The sequence below is a fragment of the Scyliorhinus canicula genome, chromosome 12, assembly GCF_902713615.1.
Source record: "Scyliorhinus canicula chromosome 12, sScyCan1.1, whole genome shotgun sequence".
Classification (NCBI taxonomy): Eukaryota; Metazoa; Chordata; class Chondrichthyes; order Carcharhiniformes; family Scyliorhinidae; genus Scyliorhinus; species Scyliorhinus canicula.
In genome coordinates this window covers 50,367,031-50,381,141 of record NC_052157.1, presented here as the reverse complement: position 1 = coordinate 50,381,141, position 14,111 = coordinate 50,367,031, and the positions used below count along the sequence as shown (strand labels likewise).

The following is a 14,111-nucleotide window of genomic DNA, read 5'->3' as shown; positions in this document are numbered from 1 at the left end:
TAGGCCTAACCTGAGGATAGGGGAGCAGGGTAAACATAGGCCTGGCCTGAGGACAGGGGAGCAGGGTAAACATAGGCCTGGCCTGAGGACAGGGGAGCAGGGTAAACATAGGCCTGGCCTGAGGACAGGGGAGCAGGGTAAACATAGGCCTATCCTGAGGACAGGGAAGCAGGGTGAATGTAGGCCTAGACCAAGGACAGGGGAGCAGGGTAAACATAGGCTTAACCTGAGGACAGGGGAGCAGGGTAAACGTAGGCCTATCCTGAGGACAGGGGAGCAGGATGAATGTAAGCCTAGACCGAGGACAGGGGAGCAGGGTAAACATAGGCCTAGCCTGAGGACAGGGAAGCAGGGTGAATGTAGGCCTAGACCAAGGTCAGGGGAGCAGGGTAAACATAGGCTTAACCTGAGGACAGGGGAGCAGGGTAAACGTAGGCCTATCCTGAGGACAGGGGAGCAGGATGAATGTAAGCCTAGACCGAGGACAGGGGAGCAGGGTAAACATAGGCCTAGCCTGAGGACAGGGGAGCAGGGTGAATGTAGGCCTAGACCAAGGACAGGGGAGCTGGGTGAACATAGGCCTAGCCTGAGGATACGGGAGCAGGGGGAGCACAGGCCCAACCCGAGGCCAGGGGGGTAGGGTGAGTATAGGTCTCACCCAGGAACAGGGGAGCAGAGTGAGCATAGGCCGAGGCCAGGGGAGTAGGGTGAACATAGGCCTAGCCAGAAGCCAGGGCAGCAGGATGAGCATAGGCTGAGGCCAGGAGAACAGGGTGAGCATAAGCCTAGCCCAAGCACGCGGAGGCCTTGCTGATCTTTCCGGCAGGGCCTCATTTCAGTAATTTGCTGGAAACTCCTGCAGCTCAGAATATTTGCCATTTCACTGCTGTTTATAAATATGCCTCTTCTCTAGGGGTGTTTTCCCTCCATGATTTTTTTTTCATTTTTAACATTTTATTTCCTTGTACAAAATGGATTTCTTGTTTGTAGCTTGACATCATTGTACCTTCTTTAGTTGACTTAGTAACAATACAACAACTCCCCCCCCCACCCACTTCATCCCGTGCACAGCCACCCCAGACATCAGCTGAGAGGTAAGGTACTGAACAATTCTGGCACATCCCACATTGCAACGTTTCGGACTTGCATAGGCCTGGACATTAACAACAGCAGCTGCTTCTTATTTACCTGAGTGTACTTTGGAAGCAGTGTGCAATGGGCTGACTCGTCTTGCATACTCACCCTTGGCAACTCTGGTAGGCGTCAGGACACCAGCCACACCACACACTTTGGATGCGGAATATTCACAGCTACTTGTACTGTCAACCCTTTAGATTGATTTCTTTTTTTTAATAAAAATTTTTATTGAGGTAGTTTTTGGCTTTGTAAACAGTTACAGACATCATCAGAAAGAAAGCAAAAAAGGCAAAAATGTGCAAACATCCACTTACATTCAATACCTCAATTGTAACATACTGCACAAGCCCGCTCCCCTCCCACCGGTACTACCCACCATATTTTCCCCTCTACACTTCCACCCCCCCCCCCCCCCCCCCCCCCCCCCGACGCTCACTCTCCCGTAAAAAAGTCAATAAATGGTTGCCACCTCCGGGCGAACCCCTGTACAGATCCCCTCAAGGCGAACTTAATTTTTTCCATACCCAGGAAACTCGACATGGCCGCAAGCCACAACTCAGTCTTCAGGGGCTTTGAGCCCCTCCACGCCAATAGTATTCGTCGCCGGGCTATCAGGGAAGCAAAGGCCAAAACATCGGCCTCTTTCTCCCCCTGGACTCCCGGGTCTTCCGAAACCCCAAAAATTGCCACCCCTGGACCCATCGCCACCCTTGTTTTTAGCACCCGGGACATGATGCCCGCAAATCCCTCCCAGTACCCCCTAAGCTTAGGGCATGCCCAAAACATGTGAACGTGGTTCGCTGGTCTTCCCGTGCACCTACCGCATTTGTCCTCTATCCCAAAGAATTTGCTCATCCGAGCCACCGTCATGTGGGCCCGGTGAACGACCTTAAATTCCCTCCATGTTTTAACATGAATGCTCTTTCGAATATCCCAAAAGTTCAGTGTCAAGTGGTGATTATAATTATTTGTTTCAATGGCCACTGAGTACATCTGCCTTTAACATTGTAACCTATATTCTTGTTGACAGGATCATCCACTGTACCTGGGTCTATCCAATACATCACTACCCTCCATTCTTTGGATATTATTTCTTCAATGCCATGCTCGTTGTCCTTCAGCTGCTCCATATTTTCTGGGCGTACCTCATCTTCCAAATGGTCGCAAAATTCTTCTCCAGTAAGGTAAGTTGTTCCCTGTCAGCAGAGAAATGTCCAATGTGACGGGTAGTGGAATTGTCTGTAAACCATGCAGCACACACACACACACACACAGGGACTGGCACTGACACTGGGTCATTCTATTTACCCTGCATAGAAATTGGGTTTATATGAATGGTTGAAATAATTTTCTCCTTGTTCACTGTGGGGAGCATTTGTTTATTCCCTGTTCGACTCCATCGCTGGTTGACTCTGCTCCTCAGCAGAGTAGGAATCGATCACTTTGGTGTCTGAGTTGGCACTAATTCTGAGATTGACGCTCCCTTTCACTGGCTCGGTGCACTGAGAAGGGGAGAACTAACTGGTGTCCAGTGGAATTTCAATAAGCTTTTTAAATAATTCAATCACGTTAAAAAATATAGTAAATGTATTTGTACACATTGTGTAAAACTAACAGCAAATAAAAGTAATTTGTATTTGTGGTTATAAGACCATAAGACATAGGAGAAGAATTAGGCCACTTGGCCCATCGCATCAGCTCCGCCATTCAATCATGGCTGATATTTTCTCAACCCCATTCTCCTGCCTTCTCCCCATAACCCCTGATCCCCTTATTGATCAAGAACCTATCTATCTGTGTCTTAAAGACACTCAGTGCTTTGGCCTCCACAGCCTTCTGCGGCAATGGTTCCACAGAGTCACCACCCTCTGGCTGAAGAAATTCCTCTTCATCTCTGTTTTAAAGGATCGTCCCTTTAGCCTGAGATGGTGTCCTCTGGTTCTAGTTTTTCCTACAAGTGGAAACATCCTCTCCACGTCCACTCTATCCAGGCCTCGCAGTATCCTGCAAGTTTCAATAAGATCCCCCCTCATTCTTCTAAACTCCGACGACTACAGACCCAGAGTCCTCAACCATTCCTCATATGACAAGCTCTTCATTTCAGGCATCATTCTTGTGAACCTCCTCTGGACCCTTTCCAAGGCCAGCACATCCTTCCTGAGATACGGGGCCCAAAACTACTCACAATACTCCAAATGGGGTCTGACCAGAGCCTCATACATCCTCAGAAGTACATCCCTGGTCTTGTATTCTAGCCCTCTCGACATGAATGTTAACATTGCATTTGCCTTCTTAACTGCCGACTGAACCTGCACGTTAACATTAGTTAACGTTAAGGATTAGTTAAGAGAGAAATGTTGGCCAGGACAGCTTCCAATGTTGCTATGCAATCTTTCATCTCAATCTGAACCGATAAGGCAGTTCAGCACTCCCTCAGTACTGACTCTCTGACAATGCAGCATCTCCTCAGTACTGACCCTCTGACAGTGCAGCACTCCCTCAGTACTGACTCTCTGACAGTACAGCACTCCCTCAGTACTGACCTCTGACATTACAGCACTCCCTTAGTACTGACTCTCTGACAGTGCAGCACTCCCTCAGTATTGACCCTGTGACAGTGCAGCTCTCCCTCAGTACTGACCCTCTGACAGTGCAGCACTCCCTCAGTACTGACCCTCTGACAGTGCAGCACTCCCTCAGTATTGACCCTCTGACATTACAGCACTCCCTTAGTACTGACCCTCTGACAGTGCAGCACTCCCTCAGTACTGACCCTCTGACAGTACAGCACTACCTTAGTACTGACTCTCTGACAGTGCAGCACTCCCTCAGTATTGACCCTGTGACAGTGCAGCACTCCCTCAGTACTGACTTTCTGACAGTGCAGCACTCCCTCAGTATTGACGCTGTGACAGTGCAGCGCTCCCACAGTACTGACGCTCTGACAGTGCAGCACTCCCTCAGTATTGACCCTCTGACAGTGCAGCACTCCCTCAGTACTGACCCTCTGACAGTACAGCACTCCCTTAGTACTGACTCTCTGACAGTGCAGCACTCCCTCAGTATTGACCCTGTGACAGTGCAGCACTCCCTCAGTACTGACTTTCTGACAGTGCAGCACTCCCTCAGTATTGACGCTGTGACAGTGCAGCGCTCCCACAGTACTGACGCTCTGACAGTGCAGCACTCCCTCAGTATTGACCCTCTGACAGTGCAGCACTCCCTTAGTACTGACCCTCTGACAGTGCAGCACTCCCTCAGTATTGACCCTGTGACAGTGCAGCGCTCCCACAGTACTGACCCTCTGACAGTGCAGCACTCCCTCAGTATTGACCCTCTGACAGTGCAGCACTCCCTCAGTACTGACTTTCTGACAGTGCAGCACTCCCTCAGTATTGACGCTGTGACAGTGCAGCGCTCCCACAGTACTGACTTTCTGACAGTGCAGCACTCCCTCAATACTGACCCTGTGTCAGTGTAGCACTCCCTCAGTACTAACCCTCTGACAGTGCAGCACTCCCTCAGTACTGTTCCTCTGACGGTGCAGCACTCCATCAGAACTGCACTCAAGTGTCAGCCTAGTTTATGTGCTCAAATCTGTGGCGTGATCCTTGAACCCTTAACCTTCAAACTCCGAGATGAGATTGCTACCACCTGAGCCACACTTTGTAATATTACAGCCACTGGCAGCATGCAAAGTGAGACACTCTGACTGGTGTTCAGTTAGAGAGCAAACTGTTTATTCACCCCTTCTGCTGTCTACATGATAATTAATGATTTTTATTATAGAATTAGTGCTCCCCTCTAGTGCTGGTCCTTTGTCTTAACAGTTTATCACCTCATTGCTCCATGTGAATGTCCTGCACATGAAACCCATTAAGATTGAATTGGATTTGTTTATTGTCACGGGTACCGAGGTACAGTGATTAGTATTTTTCTGCGAGCAGCTCAACAGATCATTAAGTACATGGGAAGAAAAGTGAATAAAAGAAAATACATAATAGGGCAACACAAATTGTTAAGTGACAATTAAGCAGCTATTACTGGACTCAATGTTTACAGAAAGAAGCCTTACAACACCAGGTTACTGTCCAATAGGCCACCAAATATTGGGAAGGTGCAAGAGGGACATTTTCAGGCAAATTACTGAGAGGAGCAGTTTATTCTTTGATGGGAAGTGTGTGTCACTGGGGCTAGGTCAGCATTTGTTGCCCACCCCTAATTGCCCTTGAGAAGGTGATGGTGAGCCACCTTCTTGAATTGCAGTGGCCCGTGCGGTGCAGGTAGGGTGAGTTCCAGGTTTTGACCCAGCGACAATGAAAGAGTTATAGAGAAGTGATAATGGGAGACATTAAGTACTCCAATGTGAGTCGAATGGAACAAGCTACCGTGGGAGAGTGTTCCAGTAATAGTGATCGTAGTATCGTAATTAGTAGATACGTTATAGTGAAGGACAAGGGGAAACCTGGGCTAAACATATCTCTAGGGGTGAGGCTGTGTTGCTGACCCTGTGCTTCACTTCATCACTGTGTATTGGTTGTTTGGTTTCAATTAAATTGTTAAACTATTTGCTTTGTTGAAGTTTTTTTGGAGTTTGAGCAGGTGGCAATTTATGAAAGTGGCTTTTATTGCCAGGAAAAATCTGTTCAAGAGGTATTTTGTTCCCAGTCTCATAAGCTGACTAAATAACATAATGTGAATTTTGCCTGTTGTTTTCATTTATTTTAACTGCAGTAAGTGTTTTCATGGTAGAGTGTTATGTGTTTGTATGGTATGGATGTGTGTAACATTTGCACAAATGTATGAATGTAGGTATACATGAAGTATCCCTGTTTTTAACTAATGAATGTATGATTATAATTATACTGGAGGTGAAGCCAAAGACAAATTTCCACTTTTGCATCCGGACAATAAAGCTCTCCCCTCTCCATTCAATCAGAGTAGATGGTTCAGGTAGTCTACTTAAATTTCCACATGGGGGGGCAAGGAGAGAAACCATAGTCAGAGCTCCCTGATGTCAAAGGCAGCACAGTAGCAGAGTGGTTAACGCAGTTGCTCCACAGCTCCAGGGTCCCAGGTTCGATTCCCGGCTTGGGTTACTGTCTGTGCGGAGTCTGCACATTCTCCTCGTGTCTGCGTGGGTTTCCTCCGGGTGTTTAGGTTTCCTCCCAACAGTCCAAAGATGTGCAGGTTAGATGGATTGGCCATGATCATGGAATCATCGAATTTGCTGTGAAGAAGAAGGCCATTTGACCCATCGAGTCTGCACTGGCCCTTGGAAAGAGCACCCCACTTAAACCGAATCTATCCCCGTTACCCAGTAACCCCACCGAACCTTTTTGGACACGAAGGGCAATTTAATATAGCCAATCTACCTCTGCCCAAAAAGGTTCGGTGGGGTTACTGGGTTACGGGGATAGGGTGCAGGTGTGGGCTGAAGTCGGGTGCTCTTTCCAAGCCCGGCCAGGTGGTAGATGTTTCAGTAGGGGAGCATTTCAGGAACAGTGACCACAATTCAGTAAGTTTTAAAGTGCTGGTGGACAAGGATAAGAGTGGTCCTAGGGTGAATGTGATAAATTGGGGGAAGGCTAATTATAACAATATTAGGCGGGAACTGAAGAACCTAGATTGGGGGCGAATGTTTGAGGGTAAATCAACATGTGACATGTGAGAGGCTTTCAAATGTCAGTTGAAGGGAATTCAGGACTGGCATCTTCCTGTGCGGAAGAAGGATAAATACGGCCAATTTCGGGAACCTTGGATAATGAGAGATATTGTAGGCCTCATCAAAACGAAAAAGGAGGCATTTGTCAGGGCTAGAAGGCTGGAAACAGACAAAGCCTGTGTGGAATATAAGGAAAGTAGGAAGGAACTTAGGCAAGAAGTCAGGAGGGCTAGAAGAGGGTCATGAAAAGTCATTGGCAAATATGGTTAAGGAAAATCCCAAGGATTTACACGTACATAAAAAGCAAGAGGGTAGCCAGGGAAAGGGTTGGCCCACTAAAGGATAGGCAAGGAAATCTATGTGTGGAGCCAGAGGAAATGGGTGAGGTACTAAATTAATACTTTGCATCAGTATTCTCCAAAGAGAAGGAATTGGTGGATGTTGAGTCTGGAGAAGGGTGTGTAGATAGCCTGGGTCGCATTGAGATCCAAAAAGACGAGGTGTTGGGCGTCTTGAAAAATATTACGGTAGATAAGTCCCCAGGGCCTGATGAGATCTACCTCAGAATACTGAAGGAGGCTAGAGAGGAAATTACTGAGGTCTTGACAGAAATCTTTGCATCCTCACTGTCTTCAGGTGATGTCAATGTTTATGCCATCTATGTTGCTCGAGAATAGCCAATGTTGTTCCTTTGTTTAAGAAGGGTAGCAAAGATAATCCAGGGAACTACAGGCCGGTGAGCCTTACATCAGTGGTAGGGAAATTACTGGAGAGAATTATTTGAGACAGGATCTACTCCCATTTGGAAGCAAATTGACATATTAGTGAGAGGCAGCATGGTTTTGTAAAGGGGAGGCCGTGCCTCACTAACTTAATAAGAATTTTTCGAAGAGGTCACAAAGGTGATTGATGTAGGTAGGGCAGTGGATGTTGACTTCAGTAAGGCTTTTGACAAGGTCCGTCATGGTAGACTGGCACAAAAGGTGAAGTCAAAAGGGATCAGGGGTGAGCTGGCAAGGTGGATAAGGAACTGGCTAGGTCATAGAAGGCAGAGAGTAGTAATGGAAGGGTGCTTTTCTAATTGGAGGGCTGTGACTAGTGGTGTTCCGCAGGGATCAGTGCTGGGACCTTTGCTGTTCGTAGTATATATAAATGATTTGGAGAAAAATGTAACTGGTCTGATTAGTAAGTTTACAGACGACACAAAGGTAGGTGGAATTGCAGATAGCGATGAGGACTGTCAGAGGATACAGCAGGATTTAGATCGTTTGGAGACTTGGGCGGAGAGATGGCAGATGGAGTTTAATCTGGACAAATGTGAGGTAATGCATTTTGGAAGGTCTAATGCAGGTAGAGAATATACAGTGAATGGTAGAATTCTAAAGAGTATTGAAAGTCAGAGAGATCTAGGTGTACAGGTCCACGGTCACTGAAAGGGGCAACACAGGTGAAGAAGGTAGTCAAGAAGGCATACGGCTTGCTTACCTTCATTGGCAGGGGCATTGAGTATAAAAATTGGCAAATCATGTTGCAGCTGTATAGAATCTTCGTTAGGCCACACTTGGAGTATAGTGTTCAATTCTGGTCGCCACACTCCCAGAAGGATGTGGAGGCTTTAGAGAGGGTGCAGAAGAGATTTACCAGGATGTTGCCTGGTGTGGAGGGCATTAGCCATGAGGAGATTTTGAGTAAACTTTGTTTGTTCTCACTGGAACAAAGGAGGTTGAGGGGCGACCTGATAGAGGTCGACAAAATTATGAGGGGCATAGACAGAGTGGATAGTCAGAGATTTTTTCCCAGGGTAGAGGGGTCAACTACTAGGGGGCATAGGTTTAAGGTGCGAGGGGCAAGGTTTAGAGGAGATGTGCGAGGTAAGCTTTTTACACAGAGGGTAGTGGGTGCCTGGGACTCGCTGCCAGAGGAGGTGGTGGAAGCAGGGATGATAGTGACATTTAAGGGGCATCTTGGCAAATGCATGAATAGGATGGGAATAGAGGGATACATGCTGTCGTGGGCAGCATGGTAGCATGGTGGTTAGCATAAATGCTTCACAGCTCCAGGGTCCCAGGTTCGATTCCCGGCTGGGTCACTGTCTGTGCGGAGTCTGCACGTCCTCCCCGTGTGTGCGTGGGTTTCCTCCGGGTGCTCCGGTTTCCTCCCACAGTCCAAAGATGTGCGGGTTAGGTGGATTGGCCATGCTAAAGTGCCCGTAGTGTCCTAATAAAGTAAGGTTAAGGGGGGGTTATTGGGTTACGGGTATAGGGTGGTTACGTGGGTTTGAATAGGGTGATCATGGCTCGGCACAACATCGAGGGCCGAAGGGCCTGTTCTGTGCTGTACTGTTCTATGTTCTATGACCCTGGAAGTGTAGAAGATTTTAGTTTAGACGTGCAGCATGGTCGGCACGGGCTTGGAGGGCCGAAGGGCCTGATCCTGTGCTGTACTTTTCTTTGTTCTTTCCAAGGGCCGGTGCAGACTTGATGGGCCGAATGGCCTCCTTCTGCACTATAAATACTATTATTCTAAGATTATTGTCACAAGTAGGCCAAGGCAAAAGAAGGTGGTATATGACGAGGGAGGATCAGACTGACTATAATCTGTACAGAGGAGCAATGAGAAAAGGAAAAGGCATGTAAAGAGTCAATACTGGAATAGATTCATGGCAGACAGAAAAGGGAATTCAAATGTCTTTAAAAGGCGGATTATCAGTAAAAGCTTTGTAAGCGGAATGGTGGCGCTAATTAGGTAACAAAATTGAGATCTGGGGGGGGTGGGGGGGTCATGTCATGTGAGCACAGGAATGGCTGCGTTTGTCAGGAGCCCTGGTTCTGCTTATCTTGTAATACTTTATTTTATCCTGGTGCATGTTTCATATCTGTTTTTTCTTGGGATATACTGCTATGTTCCTGGAGGATTCTGATTGGTGTTTTACAAAGAGGAGCTGAGGTAAATTGCAGAGAATCCCCTGGCGATGGAGTGGGCTGGGGTGGGGCCCAGCTTGCAGTGGCGTTGTTGCTGGTGAGCAGGCCTTCGCCACGTCAGTGCTGTGTCCATCCGGATGATGGCCGCCATTAAGAATATTGTTCTGGATGAAGGTCTTGGCTTTGCAGTGTACGTCCTTAGAACTCACTTTGAAGATTTGAGGTATCCTTGGGAGAATGGTGGAAGTGCATGAGAGAGAGTCCTTGTGCTCAGAAGAGCACTTTCCCTGGTAAGGACCACCTTCGAGACATTGAGATTCTGCTGCTTGGCACGTCATTTATCCTGACGGCCTGGCCCCTGGCGTGAGGTGGAAGACAAGTTCCCGATTGGCAACCATGCTTTAATAATCTTGATTTGGAGGCTGGGTGCATTCGAGTCGAAGAAGCACAACGTATCCGAACGTTAACACCCCAACCACTGGCCAAATATCATCGTATCCTTAATGCTCATCACAACGGGTTGGAGGTGGCTGAGCGGATTGAGTCATCCCACAACGGGTTGGATGGCGGCATGGTGGAAGTGAAGGTGCTTCATTCATTGGAATCCTTGAAGGATCCTGAGGAGGACAGGGGCAGATCATGTTTTGCGTTGGTCTTCTCGAGCAACATAGATGGCATAAATATCGTGGCATTCTTCTGCAATCCTGGATGTTACTCCCTTGTGATTATGTTGTTGATTATTCAGAGTTGTCTTTTCTCCTGCAAGGCCGTGTGAGATGAGAGCACGAGGGCGAGTGTCCTGTTCCAGCAAAAATCATAAGAGTCGATTATGTGAAATCTGGCGTTTTACTCGTTTTTGTCATGTTAAAATCCTTGAGTGATGGAAGGGGAGTGCTTTTTGCCACTCCTTATCTCATTTATAAGGAAGAAGAATGTAGCCAGGGTGGGGTGGATGGTGGGGGAGAGTTGGATTATAGGGTTAGCTCAGTCCTCCCTTAGATTGAGGAAGGGAGGAGGGCTGAGACTTTGAGCAAATTGGTGTTGGGTTTGAGCTTATGCGCATTAAGTATTTTAAGTGAGGTGGAAGCGATAGAATTTACAGTGCAGAAGGAGGCCATTCGGCCCATCGAGTTTGCATCCGCTCTTGGAAAGAGCACCCTACCCAAGCCCACACCTCCAGCCTATCCCCATAACCCAGTAACCTCACCCAATACTAAGGGCAATTTTGGACATCTAAGGGCAATTTAGCATGGCCAATCTACCTAACCTGCACATCTTTGGACTGTGGGAGGAAACCGGAGCACCCGGAGGAAACCCACGCACACACGGGGAGAATGTGCAGACTCTGCACAAGTGACCCAAGCCGGGAATTGAACCTGGGACCCTGGAGCTGTGAAGCAGTTGTGCTAACCAAAGGAAGAGAGGGTTCTGGAAGTGTGACCCATCTGGTTTGTGAAGTGAGAAGTTTGAGGTACAATCACACCATAATTGTATAGAGTGGTTCATGTTTCATCAATTTATTCAGGAGTGCTTGTGTTCTTTTCAAAGCCATGTTCAGCTGTGAGCTTTTAAGATATAAGATAACATGTACAAACAGCTCCCAGTGAAGTGGAAAGTATACAAATGAGTCAATAAGGTTATGAACATGATGTGGTGATAGTCTGCAGGACAAATCCTCGGAGGGGTTTGTTGAACTAAAGGATCATGTTGACTACTTTGAGGGCATTTATAGTACATGTTGTGACATAAGTTCACTAATGAGGAGCACAAATAAACCTTTAGTCAACGTACCAGAACTGATGTGTTCCTGTGGCCCAGAGTTATGCTTGGGCTCAGGAAAACCAACCCCCACACATTTGCACCTTCCGAAATGCACACCCGACCCAGAAGTGACTTTGGCTCGGGATTCTTGTCATTCACAGAGGTTCACGTGCATTTTTTGAGCCAGAGTGAAATACGGGAAAATTGTGGGTGCAGAGGTGGACTAGTTAGAAGGCCCGTCTCGGTCATCCAACAGAGAAGCCCAGCTCCCAAAATTGTTTAAAGACCCGCTAATCCTAAATTCACTCCCCATCTACTCTCCTAACCCATCAGATCAAGCATGCCCCCTCATGTCACCATCCCACCCCGTGAAACATCCGTGTCCTTCACGTAACCTGCATAGCCACTCGCTCCGCATCCAGTATGTAAAGCCCTCTGGAACCATGCAATAACAATGGGAATTATTGCAAATTAATTAGAAACATTTGAACCTCTAACAATCTAATAAAACCGTCAAATCAAACACTATCATTGCTAATGGAAAGAAAAAAACCTACTCCAATGTAAAATAAATTGTAATCCTTTAATTGCCTATTAGGTTTGTAAAGAAACAAAAAACCCCATCCAAGGCTGAGCTACCCAAAGGTAGAGACAATGCTGGAAGTGTGACCCATTTGGTTTGTGAAGTGAGCAGGCCGAGAACCATTTGTATAGAATGGTTCATGTTTTGCATCAAAGGCATACTGTTACGTGGCCCGCTGAAACTGTCAATCATTCTTCAATCAAGGGGCCAGCTGCTGAGTAGAAGCCACCATAAGCTTTTGCAACCCATCCAAGCATTCACAATGGCTATAGCAACTGACAGAACAGCACAAAGTGCATGTTAATCAGTGGAGGGTAGTAGGTCCAAAAATCTTTCTCGATTTTCAAAAGTTTATTTTCAAAGAAGCAAGAGCTGTAGGTTGAGTTAAATCACAGTACAAAACATGGCAACAGAGTCTGACAGGACTTTTTATTACATTTTTAAAATAGGATTATTAATGTTTTACATTTTAGCAAACAATGCAACAAAATACAAAAATGGTATTTCACCATAGGCAAAGAAAAAATTGCTGCTGTATGTGCATAAATTCAGAGGGGAATAGGACATTATAACTGGCTTGATACAATCATTAGACATAGCTAGATACCGTCAACTACCTATGCTCCAGATGAGGGGGGTGGGGGGAGGAAACGGGGGAACGATGCGGCCTGCACGGGTGACCCCAACCCACCTTGACTGACAACAAGATCAGGATCACACAGACCAAGAGGTTGGATGACCAACCCAGCCCCAGGCCTTGGAGATAGGATTAAACATGGCAGCCTGTGCCCAAACTCAGCTAGGAACCTCTCCACCACCTCACCAGAGACTCCAGGCATGACCAGGTTCCCCTCTGGTTCCCGTTAATCCTCACCCGATCTTTCCAGGCTGGCGAAAGGCCATGCAACAGGGACTCAACCATGAAGAAGTGGGCCTGCACAAGAACCTCCTTGTGTGCTGCCACCACCTTCATCAGGATAACTCACAACTCTTTTATAATTGGGCTTTAACATCCTGCACCTCGGAACCAAGATTATCAGATAGAAGCATCTGTCAGTGTGCACCGGATCGTCAAGATGGGAAACCTCTCCAAGGCAGCTGTGCTGCCAAAAACTAGGCCCCATCCCAACTTCCTCCAACCACCATGAAGGTTAAGGCATATTGCCTTGACTGAAAGATGCTGAAACTTTGGCCAACAAATCTCGGTACGTGGTAAAGCCCTGTGAATTGGAAAGAGCCATAAAGGAGGTGTGCACACAGATAACAATAAAGATTGAAAGATTAACAGATGCAGAGCTTGCGGAAATGCAGCCGCTCCCATGCTCGCAACACGTGATCCCCAAATTTTCTCATACCAACCTCTCAAAAGAGAAAAAAGAGAGGACCAAAGGAAAAACTACAACCTCAAGGAAGAGTCAGAAGGAACCCTGTTATCTCTACATATGTAGTTTGCCCAGGCTATTAAAGGAGGAAGGCAGGGATTCTTAAATTCTAAATAACAGAAAAAACAAACAAAAATAAAAACCTGATACGGTTCCCTCTAACTGGGGGACTATCCTCAATTTCAGTGAGGGCTGAACCAACTCTATCATCCAGCTCCACCCCGACCATCCACCCATCACCCTGCCATGGCTCCACTCATCTTCGTTATAAACGAGATAGGGGTGTCAATAAAGCACTCCCTCCCATAACCACAGGGATGATAACACATTACGATAAAAAAGAGTAAAACTGCAAAGACCAGACAGCACATTCACCTTAATCAATGCAATCTACCCAGCCACAAAGCTGGCAGGGACGACCAAGGAGCCAGGTCCCATCTGAAGGACGCAATTAGCTGAGGAAACTTTGCCCCCGTACAGTTGCTTAAAGAAAGGGGTAATTACAACAGCTTGGTAAGTAAATCCCGAAGGGGAGAACCTGAAATGGAAGTTAGCGAAGGGGCTTGTCCATCTCTCAGTCCTCCCACTGGCGTAGTCCCAGTCTTGGTAAAATTAATCTTGTAACTACCACATCAATAACAAGGGGAATCGAGACGTCTGGT

General features: G+C 47.0%; 1 protein-coding gene across 3 annotated transcripts in view; it reads left to right on the top strand.

Annotated features, from left to right (window-relative positions):
• The window catches only part of cers3a (ceramide synthase 3a), a 111,387-nt gene that overhangs the window by 84,817 nt on the left and 12,459 nt on the right, over positions 1–14,111 (top strand). For all 3 annotated transcript variants that reach the window (XM_038813957.1, XM_038813956.1, XM_038813958.1), the window contains exon 10: positions 2,168–2,321. In XM_038813957.1, coding sequence (XP_038669885.1) covers positions 2,168–2,321 — 154 coding nt within the window. The remainder of the gene's footprint in view (positions 1–2,167; positions 2,322–14,111) is intronic.